This window comes from Solanum verrucosum, unplaced genomic scaffold (genome assembly GCF_900185275.1).
Source record: "Solanum verrucosum unplaced genomic scaffold, falcon-dt-bn FXZP01000103.1, whole genome shotgun sequence".
Taxonomy (NCBI): Eukaryota; Viridiplantae; Streptophyta; class Magnoliopsida; order Solanales; family Solanaceae; genus Solanum; species Solanum verrucosum.
This window is the reverse complement of record NW_026020048.1, coordinates 8,012,316-8,031,630: the sequence shown is the minus strand read 5'-3', so window position 1 is coordinate 8,031,630 and position 19,315 is coordinate 8,012,316. Positions and strand designations below refer to the sequence as shown.

The following is a 19,315-nucleotide window of genomic DNA, read 5'->3' as shown; positions in this document are numbered from 1 at the left end:
AAACTTGAGTTCCAAAAAAATTAAATAAGGGTAGAAGGGTAAGGTTACATAATTTCTTAATGCAATTGCAAAGTAAAAAGGTGACATATAAAAAGGAACAGAGGGAGTAGAATTTAGATCTCGATTTCCTCCCTATGTTGGACCAAAATGGCGGTTTTTGATGGTTGGAGGTAAATTTCAAGTGGGTAACGAGAGCATCATAGAGGTTAGGAGAGTTGGTTAGAACTTAACATAATAAGCAAAGAACTTGAATAAAGTTAAATTTGTTGTAAGTGGCGTCAGGCATGCTGTCCAAAACTCCGCTAATTTTACTTTTCAGTATTATTTCACACCATTCTTGAGCAACAATAAATATATATTTTACTACATCACATTTTGAATATAATAAATTTAATATTTAAAAAAAAATACTTATAAGTAATAATAAAAATAAATTAGAAACTAAATAATAAATTATCTGTTTCATTTTCTAAATTGGGAAACAGAAAATGAACATCTAATTTAATACTATGAGCAAGTAAAAATGGACGGATTCATCTGGAGATGAAAATATCATGAGTGGAAAAGGTTAGTTCTAAGCAAAGCTAAAGTTGAATTTTGGTTTCAATTATAACATACATTAAATATCCAATTCCCAAGAAAGAGCAACTCCAGGAATCGTGACGGTATAGTAGCCGCGTTACAAGATCATATGCACAATTTTCATTACCAAAGGACATTAGTGGTATCATTATTCTTCTAATCCCTCATTAAAAAACACTACTAATTTTTTTTGGAAATTATTAGTATAGCTTGCTTACTAATCATTGGTTGTGTACTAAATAATTGATTTTTCCATGTTACTATTAAATGGCGTTGTTGAGAAATCATCTCATATTCACATAATAAATAATAGTATATCCTAAACTCACCGTCATCTTTTGCCGTACAAGGGAATCCATGAGAAAATATATTTTTATATCGTATGACATTTTCCCAAAAATATTTCACTTTTGGCTGTAAAATTCCAGATCTCCACGCAGGCTAAAATTACGATTGACATGCAACATCAACATACCTGATGTAGTCTCACAAATTGAAATTGAGAAGACGAGTAAAGTGTATACAAATGAGTCTTTACCTCTACCTCAGAGGTGAGGTATAGAGGTTGTTTCACCCTCAAGCTCAAAAGAAAAACAGTTTAGAAAAAGACTTAATGAAAATACAAAATCATCATATAGTACCAAAACAGTACTACAACAATAATTCTATAATCAAACAACACGAAACAACAGATAATACAATTTACATGCCTCCTAAGTTAATTGAAGCAACAATTAACCGTTTGACATTTCCTTAATTCCAAATCACATTGCAGGGATGAAATTTAAAAACTAGCATTTAATGATAATTAGAAAAACTACACATATTCAAGTGATCCATTAAATTTAATCCAAAATGACTCACCCGTGGTGCTAGTCTCTCTTTGCCAAATCCTAAGAATTAGGACGGCTATCTCTGCAAAGTAAACCTTAGAACAGACTACATCTAAGTCAAACAAAAATATCTTATTTCCCACTCCAACAATTTTTAGTATTACTAATTTTAATATGAGCAGGTCAAAGCATATGTAATACCAAAAGATAACTAACACAAAGTCAAGCAAGTAAAATTTCCTATATACATTATAGTAACACAAAGTCAAATACATGAAAGTCAACTTGGGAATTATATCAAACTCATATTCATGAACCAGAATGAGTTCTTCACTGACTTTTTCAAATTTATGGTGTGTATCAAAGCATATCCATCACTAGCAAATTAAATTCATTTACTTGGGGCTTTTGCTTTTATTACACGGCGGGCAACCTGTTTTTCTTGATAGTAAAGAGACTTCTTCTAGGATTTCTATTACTGTAGCAAATGATGGCCTTGTAGAAGGAACTGTACTCGTGCAGTCCTCAATTAACCTGAACAAAATAACAATATGTTATCGACATAGGCAGAGCCAACAATTGAAGCTTACGGGTACGGGATTTTGGTCCTTTTGAGTTGTTGATTGGGATCTCAATAAATAATTTGAGCTACAATGTATGTTCGAGTTCTTAGTAGCCTGTATTTCTGATAGTATAATCATTTAAACATATACTGAGTTGCTCTAACCAGATAGTCTCGTATCACTAAACCTCTTATCAACATGGATCATGATGTCTATGTATGAATTACTTAGAAGCTGGTTTAGTGAAGAATATACTGAGTTGGGTAATAAGACATGTATTGGAGAAGTTAAATTAAAGCTTCAAGATTGAGTGATTGACTTACTGAAGAATTCTACTCGGGTATCGACCTGTATAAAGCTTTTTCTCCAAATCTACAGACTTGATATGCATGGTCTCAAAACTCCTGTCAGTTATTTGTCTTCCTTCCAGCATCTGCAGCATTTCCAGTGTTAGTACTGAATCTTAATGGAAACTCATGTGATAATAGTCAAGTAAGAAAAAGTAAACAAAAAGATGACCTACTCTAATAACACAACTTTTTTTCACTGGCAATGAACCAAAGAAAAAGTTCTACCAGTACAACTGACTACTACGTGGACTACATCATGTTGAGTTTATGCCTCAAACAACTTTAGATCATGCTCATTTTGTCACTATTTTTCTATTGGTTTGAGCTTTCACTGTGGGGAAAGAACTTCCATCTAACGAGAAACAACTTTGGCACTCAACTAAAGAAAGTTAATGCCAAAGTTTGGAATTGAGAGGATCTGAACTCATCCTCTTGATTACCCGACCAAAAAAATAAATTCAACTTTGTTTATTCCTAGGTATTGGTGCATCCAGCTAGTCCTTCTTCAGAATATGTAATTAAAGTTGAAGTCTAGTTACCCTTTTCATGACACATAAAAAAGGTCACGATCATCCAGTTCTTAATAGGATAATATTCAATTTTCTTGTAGCTTTTCAAGTAAGCACTCTATAGGATGCTCATCAAACTAGTAAAAGATCATGAAAGATCGCCTGAATTAAGTAGCAGCATTAGTGCTAATAGCAAACTAAGTGGAATTCCAAAGGTAAGCTAAAATCACAGATCATTTGTTTTAATTTATCAATCTATCAACATTTTATGTGAATTTTGTTATTAGTTTTAAGAAGGTCCAACAAACTCAAGTTAATCCAAAAGTTGGATCAGTTTATGCTCAATTGTTGGAGAACTCCTTGAATCTCCAACAAAAAGCAGTAAGAAAAGGGGAGGATTATTGCAATATGCTGATTACATATATGATAAGAGAACTCCATGAATCTACCTGGTAAAAGATGAGGCCAAATGAATAAATATCTTTGCTAATGTCATGACACAGATGACTGATTAAGTTACATCCGTTGTTTGATTGACCTGTAAAAGAAAGAGACTGATTATAAGCTGCAGTATGTGACCCAAAATAAATGAACAAACAAATAAGCAAGAACCAAAAAGTCTTCATACAACAGTCCTGACTTGCATATATTTGATTATCCAATATTTGAACCCAATATTCACCAATCTTTAAGTGCCCACATTCATCTAGTAACAAGTTCCTGGACCAAATTAAGAAAAGACTTCAGTGAAGATGACAGCTAGTTGTTCGGGAGGACATATGCTATATAGCTTAACTTTATTATTTTAGAATTTGCTTCATAAACTAAACAAATTAGTGTCCATTTCATCGTATATTACTTTGCTGGCATGTCAGAAGTCACACAGATAGAAATAGCATGGAAAAGTGGGTTAAAATGCATTTATACGCCACCAACAGTTTGACATCTCTACATCAACATACTAAAAAAATATTGAACAAATGCATACTTGCACCATTCATTCAAATGACCAATATGTTAGTTGAAACCTAGACATCCAATTGCATGTTGACTCAAGAGTCCTATTGATAATTGAAATCAGTTAAGATAAAAGGCATTTTCATGTCTTCGATAATGAATATTCTGGCAATAAAACGTGAACATACCCAAATGCTCTGAGTTATGAAGTAATAAGACAGTTGAACATTTAAGAGGATAGAAATCTCAAGTCAGATTAGCAAGGCACATAACACAAAGATGTAAACGACCTGCAGCTTGACAATACTGTTACAAACAAAAGAACTCTCTAGAATCCATTGCAGAAAATCATAGACAGACAAACTGAAAGAAAAGAAGCACTCGGTTTTATCTAACAACTATCTATTTGTGATTAAACACCAAGATACAGATACTAGAATAATCATAATAACTCAGCAAAAAGAAATACTTAAACTAGAAGTCAGTTATTTTCCCTGATCCTATTTTTGGAAAGCAGACTCAACTACAATTCCCAAGTATAGAAGATAATAAATACATAAAAAAATTGCAGTGAGATGTTATTAATAAGGATAAACGAATAGACATACTTCAGATGCAAGTTATTGTGAACAATAGGCAAGGGCTTGTGCCGATGGAGGTAATTCATTCCCCTGTGTTCAATGTGAGCACTAATGTGATTTGTTCTTCACATAATAAAATGAAATCAACCTAAACAGGAAATAAGTGGAATGTTGTACCTAGCTATGTCAAGTGCATAGCGCAATGCAGTTGGGGGGTCAAGACGCTTTCTCAAAATATCTTGCAAGTTTCCCTGAAATAAATATATGGGAAAACATAATAAGAAGTATATCATATACAGGGACTATCCTTGACCATTTTAGCAATCACTGAAAGATCTTGGGAGAAAATTTTTGAAGATCAATGTTAAAATTTAATAGGCATAAGTTCCATAACAATTAGCACCCAGGAATATTAGGTGATAGTACTTTGGCAAAAAATATCTACTAATAGTACAGCATAGTGAAGGCTACAAAATGCATTTACTTCTGCATCATGTCTCACAAAATGATTATTGAGTGCCGTCCTACAAAAAAAATCTGAACTGTTTCTGCCAATATTATTGAGGGAAGAAACAGCATACTTTCGGCAAATACTCTGTGATCAAGATCATTTCATCACCATGCACAATTGATCCAAGAAACTGTAAAATATTTGGATGTCGAAGTTCCCTCAGTAAAGTATTAACCTTAGCAGAAAAAACCCTGCATCAAGTATATTGGAAAAAGTTAAAAGAAAGAATTAATCCAGAAAGCCTTGTTAAATAATTATAGTAATAAAAATGACATATAAATTGAATGCCTTTTGATTACGGTTTTAACCACCCATGTTCCACGCCATTTGACCTTTTCAGACTCCCCAAATAAGCCCTGTAAAAATAACAAAGGATTGAGTTCCTAGAAAGTTAAATGCTAAGTAAAAGAAAGAAACAGCCCTAGGAAGCCCTAGAATATACTCAGCACCATGACATCCCAACCTTTGGATTTCCATATTAATACCTGCTCAATTATTGAAGAATGCTGCAAGTTCAGTTCAGATATGTCAATATTCATTTCAATTGAATCCTCTTCACGCCGAACAGTCTGCATGTCATAAAATTCAACTTGTCATATCAACGGACATTTTCTTACTCAGATTGATTAGCAAAAACAGCAAAGGAGTAAACGGAAACCACAGTCATGAGTAAATTCTGCACTAATAGGCTTGGAACTTTTATAAGTGAAAACTTATGGTTTTTGACTTAACATGTGCTTGTGTCCTTGTATTTGGAAGTAAGTTCAAGTATATCCCCCAATGTTGTGGAGTCCTCTATTCATCTACTCTCTGGAAAATAAGCAGTTAGTCCTTCAACAGTGAAACTGACAGGGCTCAGTTACATTCTTAAATTCTGCTACCTTAGCCCTTCTCCATATCATCCCCCAAATTCACATTGCCAGAATGGAGTGATCTTACAAGGTAATGCAGAAAGAATTGTATGGCTCTCGGAAGGGATGAAGGCTTGAGAAGTTTATGTGAAGTAATTGATTGGTGCTTTGTTCAACAAGCAACAGGTGAAAGCTAGCTATATCCCAAAGCAATGACATAGGACCAAAAATGAGTATTATGCTTATTTTGTAAGATAGAAAGTGCAATTTTGACATAGCTTTATAAAGGAAGACTTCATATTTTTCCATAAATTGTCAACAAAGGTGACTAAAACTGCAATGTCAAAGATAGAAGTTTCCATTCGTGAAGTTCAACCAGACTTCACTTTGTCAAGCAGTCTGTGTAAACAACATTTAAGCTAGAGCTACACTCTACCAAAGTTAAGTCTACCATGTATGTCTCAAGTGTGTTTTCAGGTGCAGAATTCATAAGATGGAGTTTTATTTGTTTAATGAAGCTATTGTCAATATTTTAAGCACCTGAATGACATGATATGATATATACAACTCTTATTGAATGGTAAGAACTTGATGCTCACACTAAGTAAATGAAAATTAATAAGATCTGTTCCATATAAGAAATTCATAACATCAAATTTCAAAGGATGATCACTGTTAGCGATGAACACTTACCAAAGGATGATCACTGTTGGAATCCTTGCCACCACAGACCTCAAGGATCCTGCATATGTCACGGTGCCCGTACAACTTTGCATCTGTTAAGGGCTTAACAACCAATTGAAAGGAAAATAATGATGGTTAATTCCTCATCATAGGAATGCATTAAAAAACAGAGAGTTTAAGTTAAAACATAAGTATACAATCAGGTCACTTCTAAGGTAATTACAGGTTAATCTATAAAATAAGCATCAATTAATAATTGATAAAAATGGTAACTACCATCATGATATTGCACTGTCAGTGTTTGATTTTTACTAAAAAATTATTGCATAGTATCGTTAAATCCATCCTTATGCAACAAGAAAATTTCCCATTTTATGTAACAACTGATTTGGTGTAATCACATTGTTACCAGGGGCGGACCCACGTGGAGGTCAGGGGGTTCACCCGAACCCCCTCGTCGAAAAATTACACTGTATATATAAGGTCTATTTCTGATTTTATGAGTACATATATTAAAATGAACCCCCTCAAATATAAAGAGAAGCATGGTTCAGTGGTTCAGGAGTTCAACTCTAACTGAAAGGGTCTGGGTTCGATTCCCACTCGCTGCAACATTTTCCCATTTGGGTTTTTTTTTTCTTTGAATGGGCTCTTGCTTTGGGCTCAAATCCAACTCTATTTCATTGTTTTTGGAAGGTTGAATGGGCTCTCGTTTTGGGCTCAAATCCCAACTGAATGAGTGCCTCATTGTTTTTGGTTCAATGTAAAGCTTTATTATTTTTGTTATCATTATTTTTCTCTCTATGCTATTTCCTTTTCTCAATTTATCTTTGTTTAAATTTATATATTTTAGATATTTTTGTCTTTTATTCTTCTTATTTATACTTCTCATTTTATTTCTACATAAGTTTCTTTTCATGTACTAACGATGAATTATTATTAAATTTGAAATTGATTTACAAAAATATTATATAAAATAAATTAAATTAAAGTTAATCGAATGAAGAAATTTAAAAATCGTGTATAATCTTTTAATAAAATCTAATTAATTGATTTTCCGCCCTTAATTTTATAGTATTTCTTTCTTATTATTTTTCAGTTCGATTTTAAAAAGATGAAAACTAAACTAAACTTATTTGTTCTATTCATCATTTATCTTTTTCACGAATGATCAACCTAGTAAATTGAATTAAATGAACTAAAAAATCGACGATGTCAATTATTTATCTTATGAATATATATTATAATATCTTAGTGGTTGTATTTTTAAAAAATTCAAAAAATAGAGTAGAACACTGCAATATAAAAGAGAAAAAAAGCACAAGAAATATTTTTTTAAAAAACCTTGATGAAAAAGGGTAAAAGTAAAAAAAATTAAACGCGACATGACAAGGCAAGTTAAACTTATTGGATTCAGATTACTAGTTTCCTCCTATCTCGCTCAGTTTTTTATCTTGTAATTTTCACATGTTTACTTCTTTATATTTCGAACCCCCTCCACAGAAATCCTGGATCCGCCACTGATTGTTACCTTATTATTTTTTTCTCATTTTATTTTTGTTATTATCTAATAATCATATTTCATCTTTTACCATTCCTTACCTTTTTATGATAGCACTACTCCGTAACCCTACTTTTCTTGTTGTTTTTTTTCTTCAAATTGCTGATATCTAACATAATGTAACGATGTAACAATAGAACATGTATAATATAATACATTATAAAACAATATGTAACAACCATGTGTGAACATAAATGAATGGGGTTGTATGCAGTATGAAGAAAGACGAGCAGAGAAGGGTAATAGTATATGAAAAGGGGCTTACAGTCCGGAGCCACCTATCTTTGAGATTAACATCAGCCTTGTAAGCCAAAAGAAGTTCAACAATAGAGGCGTGTCCTTCGCTAGCAGCAAGATGTAGAGCAGTTCTTTTGTCATAGTCCTGTACATTGGGTGAAATTCCCTGCCTCAGCATCTGATTGAGACCAACTCTGTCACCCCTTGATGCGAAACTCAAGAAAGTGCCTATCATCTGCATGTCAAAATGCCCAGATGAAGAATCTTTATGCCGCATCAATATTGTACTGATCTCCATATCTCAACAATTGGAACTTCAAAACTGCCTGAAGAAAATTAACATAAAGATAAACGTTTCTTGTCGCCATGGATGGGCGATTCAGTCCAAGAAAGGGGTTTTGGGTTTTAACGAAGTTAGCTTAGTTCTTGTATTATTCTTCGACGTTTCTTGTATATTAGCGTGATGAAAAAACATTATATCATTTCTTCATTTTGGGCGTTTCCTAAATTATTACTCCTCCCTAGTTAGTTTGACTTGACACGAATTTAAGAAAGATATAAAAAAAATAAAAAATTATGGTGTGATAAATATTTTATATGACTATAAATTATTTAAAATAGATATTTTAAAGTTCAATTGTTACTCATTTAGGGTGTGTTTGGTACGAAGAAAATGTTTTTTTGGAAGACAAGTAGATTTTCTAACTTATTTTCTCATGTTTGGTTGGTGAATGAATTTTTTTTTTTCAAAAAATATCTTTTATTTTTTGCTTGAGACTAAAAATTACTCTTTAGGAAAATTATTTCTAATCAGAAAATCAATCTCGATAATTGATCTAGGACCCGACCCCGACACTACTAGGACAAGACTCCGATGACCGTTCCAAAATCTGACCCTGAGATCTGATACAGGACCTGACCCAGATTTTTTTAAAAAAAATTGCAATATTTTTCAAAAACATTTTTTTTGTATTTTTTTAAAAATGGGTGATAGGGGGTAGGGGGTGGCGTGAAATATGACTTTTTTAAAAATTTAAAATATTTTCTTAAAACAAAATTTTAACGGGAATGGTTAGGTGGGAGTGGTGGAGGGAGGGGGTAGGGCGTAGCGTAAAAATGAAAAAAAATTAAATTTGAAATATTTTTCAAAAATATATTTTTTTTAAAATAAAAAAATAAAACATGAAGGGGATGGCCTGGGGAGTAGGGATGGGTGTGGCATAAAAAATGATTTTTTTTAAAAAATTGAAATATTTTTCAAAAACATTTTTTACGGAGTGGCCTGGGTGGGGGTAAGGTGGCATAAAAAAATTTAAAATTTGAAATACTTTCAATTTTTTATTTTTTATTTTTAAAAAAAACGGAGGTGGCGGGGGAGGGGGAGTGGCGTAAAAAAAATTGAAATATTTTTCAAAAACAATTTTTTTAGAGGGGGGAAGGGAAGGGGGGGGGGGGAGAGGTGATAAGGGTTGGGTGAGGTAAAAAAATTTTAAAATTTGAAATATTTTTCAAAAACATTTTTTACGGAGTGGTCTGGGTGGGGGTAAGGTGGCGTAAAAAAATTTAAAATTTGAAATACTTTCAATTTTTTATTTCTTTAAAAAAAACGAAGGTGGCTGGGGAGGGGGAGTGGCGTAAAAAAAATTGAAATATTTTTCAAAAACAATTTTTTTAGAGGGGGGGGGGGGGGGGGGGAGGGGAGGGAGAGGTGATAAGGGTTGGGTGAGGTAAAAAAATCTTAAAATTTGAAATATTTTTCGAAAATAATTTTTACTTTTTTTGTTTGTTTGATGGGGGTGGTTTAGAGGTAGGGATAAAAAATATATTTGAAATTTTAAAAATAAGTAAATTTAAGAATTTTAATTTTTTTTTGAATGGGGAGGGTCGGGTACGGTCACCGGGTATGGGTAGGGTAAGAAAAAAATAAAAAGATGAAGTAGAGTTTTGAAAAATGTTTTCCTTAATTTTGGAAGGGAAGTCATTTTCCTTAAATTTGAAGAAAATGAGTTGATTTGGAAAACATTTAAAGCCAACCAAACATGAAAAAATTGGTAAATATTTTCTAGAAAATGATTTCCTCCATACCAAACACACCCTTAGTCCCTTTTTAGTTGTCTTGTTGTGTTTTTTGAGAGTCAATTTGACCAACTTTCAAAGCTAAATTAGATTACATTAATTAGATATTTGAAACTACATGAAAAATTATTATAAGTTGCAAAAAAAATTGTAGCAATATAATAAAGAAATACATTTTAAAATGTTTGTCAAAATTCATAATATCATTTAATTCTCAAAAAAGAAACTATGACAGTTAAAAGGAGATGGAGAGAATATTGCTTAATATATAAATATGTCATTCTTTTTAAGACGGACTAAAAAAATAAATCATATAAAATGAGATAGTGGAGGTATTTCATATCTAGTGATGATAAAAGAAATAGGCAAGGTAATGTAGTAGTAGTGTTTTATTGTTGTTTTGTTTGGCTGTATACAAATTAATAGTGCTGATATAAATATTTGAAGAAGATAGATATAGATACAAGTTCAATATATCAAGTTTCAATTTCAATTTATGTGATATAGTTAAAATTTAGAGAGTTATTCAAATTTTTATATGATGCTTAAATAATTTAAGTTATTATTTATTGTAATTTATATAACTTTTATATAAGTTTTTAATAATATAGATTACTCTTTATGTTTCAATTTACGTGGCATAAATACAATTACAACAATCAATTAATTTTTTTTTATATATCTTTTAAATATTTAAATTATTAATTATTGTGATTTATAGTGTTTTTACGTCATTTACAAAGAATATGTGTTACTTCTATTTTCCCAATTATGTGGTGTCGATAGAGTTTTGACATTCAATTAAATTTTTTATATGTCTTTTAAATATAGTAAGTTATAATTGTCGTAATTTATAATATTTTTTAAAAGTGATTTTTAAATAAATAAAAAGCTAAAGAAAATAAGATAAGTAAATTAAAATAGATAAAAATATAAAAATTACATAAATACAAATGTTCCACCTAATATGACACAAATGTATGTTGACGAAGACACATTTACTTGTAGAGTCTTCTATATGGGTAGTATTTATATGTGCCCGATCAGAAGCAAAGTGCAAGACACGCAGGATAAAATAAATAGAAACAAAAAAGAAGTAATATCTTGGCTCATATTGAGACGAGTTTTGTATCTAGTGCAATTTATAAGTGTTGAAATTGAGTTTATATATATAATCAGTCACATATTTGAATAACAATTTTAAAATAATCAAAATATTTGATTTTTTTTTCAAGAATAACGAATTTAAAAGTATCTTTGTAAAGAAGAGGAGGAACGAACAATATGTGTGAAACGCAAATTCAAATATATTTATGGAAAGGGACTCTTAAGAATTAAATTAGAAAAAAACAGTTAAGCATAATTTTTTTTAATTGATTAAACTAAAAATGTTTATAAAATTAACAACCTTAAGTTGAGGTAGTGACGTGACCACAATTTTTATTGAAAGGTTCAAAATGTGAAAAGCAAACACACAAAAAATTTGAGAGTAGTTCAACATCTACTATATAAATTATCTATAAACAACGTAAAAATTTTGTGCTTGTATTTAATTTAAATGCTAAAAATTTATATTACCTTCTTTTTGAAAATACAAAAATATTAGGTAATAAGAAGATTAAAAGGACAAATAATAATTAACTTGCTTCATACTTACCTTATAAGTAGAGTGAAGACTAGATTCTTACATTTTATTTTTTTTTGGTCAGAGATTCTTATATTTCAATAATCTTGGACATCATGGAAACAAATTTATTAGGTTTCTTGTGTTAACACAAATTTCAGTATTATATATAGACACACAAAATAGATCTAGTTCAATATACAAAAAATTATCATGGAGGCACCTTTAGAAGCTGTTAGGGATAAAAAGACAGGTGATGTGTTGTTCTACAAAAGATCTCATCCTCCTTTTAAGACCGTTTCTCTTTCAATTGATTCTCCAAACAACAGTTCTATTGATGTGTTGCCATCGAAGAACGAACATGTGATAGCTAGCAATTTTCGAAATGCTACGGCTGCTAAACAAGTGTCATTGAATTTTGGCGACAACTATGGATTTGGGCAGAATTATCTACTCTTGGAGGAAAAATTGTCTTCTGCTAATAGTCGAAATCAAGAACAATCTAAGATATTGGGCGAACTGGCAATTGCAACCGCCACACCAGAAATCCTTGAAGATATAAGGAGCTTAAGTCAAGATGTCTACAAGTTGTCTTCCACGGAAGATATGCTTAATCAGTTTGAGCAGCAATCTTTCTTTTGATTTGATTGGGATAGCCAGAATCTAGAAATAATTGATTTAAGAATGACTTTTGTTTTAAATCTTTCATATGAATTCAAAGTTCTTCTATGCGATAGCAATGAATTTGAACATTATTTTTATCTTCTATGACAAAACAATGCTACATTCAGATTGTTTCATAGGTTAGTTGATATATATATATATATATACTCCTCGAAATTTGAGACCCTATCGATAGTTCTTACATAAATAGTTACTATTTTGGAGTGACTTTTAATCTTTAATTTTTATTCTTCTCTCATTCAATGAAAATTTACAGATCAAAATACCTTTAATTATGACCTAATTTTTCAAGATTTAACTTAGAGATTTTTTTCCTTTTTTTGTCATATATTTTGTAGGAATTCAGTTATTCGACATAAATGTGTAGTATCTAATTCACTAGGCATAAGTTTAGAGAACTTTTACCTTGTGGGTTAAGAACTAAACGTATACCTCTAATGACATACGTGTTATAGGAATAAGTGGCATAACTTGTTATTCCTTGTAAGACATAACTTATATTAGAGTATGATACAAAAATATAACATAATGTTTACATGTTCAAATTTTCAATCAATGTCATACATAGATAAATAAATAAAATTAATTAGTAAATATTAATATAATATTAACACAATAATTTAAATATAATTAAAATTATCACGCACATTAAATTTAAAAATTGTTCCACAAATTAAATCACCACATACAAAAATATATAAATATAAAAGATATATTGATAAATATGTATTTATGCAAAGAATGGTTGGTCTTAAAAAAGAATTTCTGCTTTTGCTTTTTTTTTTTGCAATTTTATTGATTAACCAAACACCTTAATTTTTCTAAAAAAATGTTTTTTTGTCTCAAAATAAGTACTATTGACCCCAACAATAATGCGCTCTAAGTATGATGCATGGTGATAGTTTACATACTTTTTTTTGCTATACATTATTTTTTATTTTCCTAAATGACAAACCATGATGTATCAAACGTATAATAACTTATTTCAGACATATTTAATAAAAACGATATATAAATGGATGTGAACTGTGTGAACCATATTTTAATTTGTTTAACATTAATCATTTGTGGTCCTATAGTATGTAATATTAGAGTCTTCCGAAAATCCTAAAATTGTTAACGTCAATTTGAACATGCGCCAAAATTTTACGTACGTATACATTGTTTTTATTTGGAACAAATATATAGACAATTTCTGTAACTTGTCTTTGATTTTTATTTTGACAATCTTATTTCATTTTAACCATTCGATTTTATTTTTGATATATCATTTAAATACACAAAAATTATTATCAGGTGATTCATGAGCGAGCATAATGATTGGTTTAGTTATGAAATGGTGAAAGCTAGGGAATCTATTTTCCCATTCGATGATGTTCACAAAAAGACAATTAGATTGACACTCCTATTTATAAATGTAGCGTGGTTCTTCAGCTTTGGAAAGTAAGGCATTGTTCGATCCACAAATTAAAGGATAAAGTAGCAAAGTATGGATAATCAGAAAATTCACATGAATGGAGGTGATGGCCCTAACAGCTATGCTAACAATTCTGAATACCAGGTGATGGCCCTAACGCGCCTGACTTGTGAGATTTCACTGAGTATATTATTGTAGTTGTGTATATAATTACGTAATGACTTTGAATTTTGGATTTGATTTTTTTGTTGTTGCTGCAGAAACAGTTGGTGGGATATTCAAAGATAGTAATGGCCGAGTTGATTGAGCAGGAGCTTGATGTGGGAATAATAAACCCTGATTGTAGCCCATTTTGTGTAGCAGATTTTGGATGCTCTGTAGGGGGAAACACTTATCTTGCAGTTCAAAATATCATTGAAGCAGTGGAAACCAAGTATAAATCAAATGAACAAGACCAAGAGAACCCTCAATTGCAAGTACCAGAATTCCTTGTTTTCTTTAATGATTTAGTCCAAAATGATTTCAATACTCTATTCAATTACATCCATGGCAACAAACCCAACTACTTCACTACAGGAATCCCAGGTATATATATTCATGATTATGTTCTGTTACTATGTGTTGTTTCTCGTACTTCTATTATTTCCTTTTTTTAGTCTACTTTGGACTATTTTCCCCTTTGAACGAGGGTCTATTGGGAAGTAAAGTTTGCGTACGCTCTTCTGGTAATCAAACAACTGATAAATCTACTATGTGTAGGTTCTTTCTATGGACGAGTATTTCCAAAGGCATTCCTACACTTTGCCCACAGCTCGATGTCACTTCTGTATCTGTCAAGAATTCCAGAGGAAGTGTTAGACAGAAAGTCAGCAGCATGGAACAAGGGGAGAATTCATTACAGTAGCAGTGGAGCAGCAAAAGAAGTAGAGGCAGCATATTCAAATCAGTTCAGAAAAGATATACAAGCCTTTTTGGATGCAAGGGCTCAAGAGCTTGTTCCTGGAGGATTAATGGCCATCATTACTCTTACTATTCTTGATGGAGTGCTTCCTTCTGACTCTCCCATGGCAATCAATTTCACCATTCTTGGATCTTGCCTACAGGATATGGCCAACATGGTAAGTAATTGATTCTCAGTTTTCACCTGTCTACTCCTCAGGAACTTGAAATGTGAAATGATGTAACATCCAATGCAGGGCATTATGTCTGAAGAAAAGTTGGATTCGTTCAACCTTCCATACTATTACACATCTCCAATGGAATTGGAAACACTGATAAAGACACATGGATGCTTTGACATCGTAAGGTTTGAGAAGCTGCCAACTCCCCTGAGACAAGTTGTAATTGATGTCCAAGCTGCAGTGTTATCTGTGCGAGTAGTAACAGAGCAACTATTTCAGCAACACTTCGGGAAAGACATCACTGAGGAATTGTTTCAACGTTACGCTGAAAAATTAGACTCACATCCAGTTTTAAAAGATGATAAATATCGCACAGATGCCAGCTACTTTGCCTTTCTCAAGCGTAAAACCGAAACATCCAAACCAGGATCCTAGCTTGGTTCTTAAAACTTATCATGTGCTTCCAAACTTTGTTATTGTTCACCTGTTTGCAGAGTGTGATCTTGTTTTATGTGTGCATTTTATTTGTTTCCTGCATATGAATAAATAGTTCAAGCTGAAAACAACGAGCTCAGTTAAACTCACAGGATCTCCTTTGTTTCACTGTATAATGAAGGAAGATAATCCCTTGTTGAATTGAAAATTTTGTATGGTAATTATCCCACTCTTCTGGAATTAAAAACAGAAAACTGATACACTGCCACAGGATGCTCATGACCAAACTGAGTATGTAATGATTGGAGAAACTGTGATAAAAAAGGACATGGAAACCATATATTGACTTGATTTTTCTACCAAAGCTCTGTTATTAAGTAAATTCCTGCAAATTTTGGGTTCGTACAATCCTAAGCAGTTGGATCAAATGCTACAGGTTTCAGACTTCGTACATTAGATATTATAGATGTTTCAAGAGCATTATTCAGCAGGTGGAAAGGTAAACACAAATTGATCTATTGTATTGAAGAGAAACACGAAAAGAAGCAATGACCTTCTGACATCCTGTAACTCATTTCAATCAACTTAGCTAGAAAACTACAAGGAGAAGAGAAGAAAATCAATGCTTAGTGTAGAGTGTAGACTAACTTATAAGAACTAAAAGGCCGTTTGAGCATCTCCAGTCTCTCTGCTATTTCATGAGCTATCTATCCATATAGGAAAAACAAAACAAACAGAAACAAGAAATTGCAGCTGAATAATCAACTAGCTGACTCCTTTGCTATCTTCTCAGCCTTAGCAATGACTTCTTCTATACCCCCAACCAGGTAAAACGATTGCTCCGATAGGTCATCATATTTACCGTCCAGGACACCCTGCTCAGAATGAAAATCCAAATGAAAATGAAGTTTGAAACTATATACAGAAATAATTTCTGCTCAATGAAGATGAACAGATGAGGTGAGTGGTGACTCAGTAAGAAAGTAGCTCCTGGTTACCTGAAAACTTTGGATGCTCTCTTTCAACTCTACATACTTTCCAGGGGCACCAGTAAATACTTCTGCAACATGGAAAGGCTGACTCAAGAACCTCTGAATTTTACGGGCACGAGCAACAGTTAATTTGTCATCTTCACTCAATTCATCCATTCCCAGAATGGCAATAATATCCTGGAGATTCTTGTAGTTCTGGAGAACCTTTTGTACACCTCGTGCAGTGTTGTAATGATCTTCACCTAGGATATGAGGAGAAAGCATACGGGACGTAGAATCTAAAGGATCCACAGCAGGATAAATACCAAGCTCAGAAATCTGCATAAGGAGATAATGATGATGTTAATAAAAACAGCGTGGAAAGTGTTTTTCTGAAACATACTATACTACCAAATACCAATATACTTAACAAACTAACCTGCCGAGACAACACAGTTGTAGCATCAAGGTGAGCAAAGGTGGTAGCAGGTGCTGGATCAGTCAAATCATCAGCAGGCACATAGATAGCTTGGACTGATGTGATAGACCCCTTCTTGGTTGTAGTAATCCTTTCTTGAAGTCCTCCAAGATCTGTAGCTAAAGTTGGCTGGTAACCGACTGCAGAGGGGATACGACCAAGCAAAGCAGACACCTCAGAGTTGGCCTAGAGCAGTCCCAGAGAAAGAGGTAGAGAATCAGAAATCATTTCACCAAGTTTAAACAATTGAAAAAGTAAAATATACTAGTTAAGGTATTTGAAAAGATAGCTCACTTGAGTGAAGCGAAAAATATTATCGATGAAAAGGAGCACATCTTGCCCTTCAGCATCTCGGAAGTGTTCGGCAACTGTCAGTCCAGTGAGCCCAACGCGAGCACGAGCACCAGGAGGTTCATTCATTTGACCATATACCAAAGCACATTTGCTCTCACCCTGCAGATAAATGTACATGCAAAATCAGCCAATTGTAAGAAATGTCTGCACTATACATATATTGAAAAGCAAATGCTATCTACATAGACCTGCTTTTCACCAAGCTTAATAACACCACTCTCAATCATTTCTCTGTACAAATCATTACCCTCCCGAGTACGTTCACCAACACCAGCAAACACTGAGAAACCACCTGAGACGAGAAAAGAATGCAAAATTAAATTAACTCAAAGAAAGAGAATACATGAAAATTCTTTTTTACTCCTAGTACAACTAGTAACAAACCATGGGCCTTTGCAACATTGTTAATAAGCTCCATAATAAGAACCGTCTTTCCAACACCTGCACCACCAAAAAGTCCAATCTTTCCACCTCTTTGATACGGAGCAAGTAGATCTACCACCTGTCATCAAAAGCAGCAAAGTCATACAGGATGCACACCAAGTAGACAACACATGATTTATGCATTCAGGATGATTTGTATATCGTCTTCCAACAGCATTTAGTAAGTTGCACATGCTAATCAAATATTTGCTATTCCTGTTTTGCTTCCACCAAAACTATATAGATGAGGACAGATGAAGATTGCGATGTGCTCAGGTCCTAGTGTACAAAATAAGTATCACGCACCTTGATTCCAGTCACAAGAATCTGCTGTTCTGTTGCTTGCTCAACAAAAGATGGAGCTTCACGATGAATTGGGAGATAATGTTCCGTTTCTGTAGATCCGCAGCATCTCAATAAAGCAAATATAAAAAACGAAAGACAATATAAAAAAGTAAAGGCTCATCTAAATGAACACGAAATATAAAATTGGAAAAAGCAAAGCAACATATCACATATTACTGCCATTAACAGGAAAACAAATGATTTTAGCTAATGCCCAGATTCTTACTTAGATCACCCCTTTCATCAATGGGCTCTCCAATGACATTTATAATACGACCAAGTGTAGCCCTGCCAACTGGCACCTGCCATTTTATAACCAAGATTAGAACTTAGAAGGACTATGAGCGCGCCAAACTAGCAAACATATATAATTCAGAGAAAAAGATACTGAATTTCTGAAATCAAATAAACGCCATATGGAAAAGAAAGAAATTGAAAAGTTATATATATAAGATCAATTTTATTTTCTTATGTATATGCAGTAAATATTGAATCCCCTGGATTTCTACCTATGTTTACATCGTTATATTTTGAACCCTTACTAGAAATCCTGGTTGCGCCACTAAATGCAGCATGTAAATAGAATGCAATGTCAAGCTTACTCTAATAGGGGAGCCAGTATTGAGCACTCTTTGACCACGCACAAGTCCTTCAGTTCCATCCATAGCAATAGTCCTAACCATATTCTCTCCCATATGTTGAGCAACTTCAAGTACCACCCTAATATCATGATCCAACACCTCTAAAGCCGTCAAAATCGGTGGCAGTCCTTCATCAAACCGAACATCCACAACAGCCCCGATCACCTGACATACGCTCCCAAGTGCACCGGCGCCGGTGTACTCATCAGTGATCTTGCCGCCGGTTTCCTTAATCGTCGTTGGTTTCTTCTGAGGCGCCGGCGCTTCCTTCGCGGCCGCAGCGGTAGCATATTTCACTGCGCGGTGGAGAAGGTGGCCTGCAGGGGAGGAGCGATGAATAGAACTTGTGAGTGAGGATTTAGTTGAAGAGTGACGTATGGATGAGCGGAGCATGGAGGAGAAGAACCTTCGAGAAGCCATGGTTGTGGAAATGCGAGTGACACACCAGTGAGGTTACAGGTGAATTCACATTTGTATGGGTAAAAGAGAGTTCAGTTTGAAGAAGAACGATTTATTCTGCGTCCGAC

General features: G+C 33.1%; 3 protein-coding genes across 3 annotated transcripts; 1 reads left to right on the top strand and 2 right to left on the bottom strand.

The window, feature by feature from the left end:
• Positions 1 to 1,794: 1,794 nt before the first annotated feature.
• Positions 1,795 to 8,604, bottom strand: LOC125822562 (integrin-linked protein kinase 1-like). Its single transcript, XM_049501974.1, has 11 exons — positions 8,248 to 8,604; positions 6,431 to 6,523; positions 5,372 to 5,455; positions 5,175 to 5,242; positions 4,957 to 5,077; positions 4,553 to 4,626; positions 4,403 to 4,465; positions 3,466 to 3,557; positions 3,287 to 3,375; positions 2,302 to 2,411; positions 1,795 to 1,949 (listed from the first exon to the last, which is right to left on the bottom strand). The coding sequence occupies exons 1-11, from the start codon at positions 8,515 to 8,517 to the stop codon at positions 1,811 to 1,813; spliced, it is 1,203 nt and encodes a 400-aa protein (XP_049357931.1). The 5' UTR covers positions 8,518 to 8,604; the 3' UTR covers positions 1,795 to 1,810.
• A 5,214-nt stretch (positions 8,605 to 13,818) lies between these two features.
• On the top strand, positions 13,819 to 15,725 carry LOC125822555 (loganic acid O-methyltransferase-like). The gene is made up of 4 exons (XM_049501967.1): positions 13,819 to 14,164; positions 14,281 to 14,605; positions 14,780 to 15,138; positions 15,217 to 15,725. The coding sequence occupies exons 1-4, from the start codon at positions 14,093 to 14,095 to the stop codon at positions 15,574 to 15,576; spliced, it is 1,116 nt and encodes a 371-aa protein (XP_049357924.1). The 5' UTR covers positions 13,819 to 14,092; the 3' UTR covers positions 15,577 to 15,725.
• Positions 15,726 to 16,211: 486 nt separating this feature from the next.
• LOC125822551 (ATP synthase subunit beta, mitochondrial) lies at positions 16,212 to 19,250 on the bottom strand. The gene is made up of 9 exons (XM_049501962.1): positions 18,750 to 19,250; positions 18,374 to 18,449; positions 18,109 to 18,197; positions 17,764 to 17,881; positions 17,568 to 17,671; positions 17,320 to 17,478; positions 16,987 to 17,211; positions 16,575 to 16,886; positions 16,212 to 16,451 (listed from the first exon to the last, which is right to left on the bottom strand). The coding sequence occupies exons 1-9, from the start codon at positions 19,206 to 19,208 to the stop codon at positions 16,338 to 16,340; spliced, it is 1,656 nt and encodes a 551-aa protein (XP_049357919.1). The 5' UTR covers positions 19,209 to 19,250; the 3' UTR covers positions 16,212 to 16,337.
• Positions 19,251 to 19,315: the final 65 nt, after the last annotated feature.

Excerpts from the sequence above, each read along its gene's own strand:
- LOC125822555 (XM_049501967.1), top strand. The coding sequence starts at position 14,093 with ATGGATAATCAGAAAATTCACATGAATGGAGGTGATGGCCCTAACAGC. Across the intron at positions 14,165-14,280 it reads CTAACAATTCTGAATACCAG|AAACAGTTGGTGGGATATTC; the intron begins GTGATGGCCCTA and ends TTGTTGCTGCAG. Across the intron at positions 15,139-15,216 it reads TACAGGATATGGCCAACATG|GGCATTATGTCTGAAGAAAA; the intron begins GTAAGTAATTGA and ends CATCCAATGCAG.
- LOC125822562 (XM_049501974.1), bottom strand. The coding sequence starts at position 8,517 with ATGGAGATCAGTACAATATTGATGCGGCATAAAGATTCTTCATCTGGG. Across the intron at positions 6,524-8,247 it reads AAGATAGGTGGCTCCGGACT|CCCTTAACAGATGCAAAGTT; the intron begins GTAAGCCCCTTT and ends TTGGTTGTTAAG. Across the intron at positions 5,243-5,371 it reads ATTCTTCAATAATTGAGCAG|GGCTTATTTGGGGAGTCTGA; the intron begins GTATTAATATGG and ends TTATTTTTACAG.
- LOC125822551 (XM_049501962.1), bottom strand. The coding sequence starts at position 19,208 with ATGGCTTCTCGAAGGTTCTTCTCCTCCATGCTCCGCTCATCCATACGT. Across the intron at positions 17,882-18,108 it reads TTCTTGTGACTGGAATCAAG|GTGGTAGATCTACTTGCTCC; the intron begins GTGCGTGATACT and ends TTTTGATGACAG. Across the intron at positions 17,672-17,763 it reads CAATGTTGCAAAGGCCCATG|GTGGTTTCTCAGTGTTTGCT; the intron begins GTTTGTTACTAG and ends TTCTCGTCTCAG.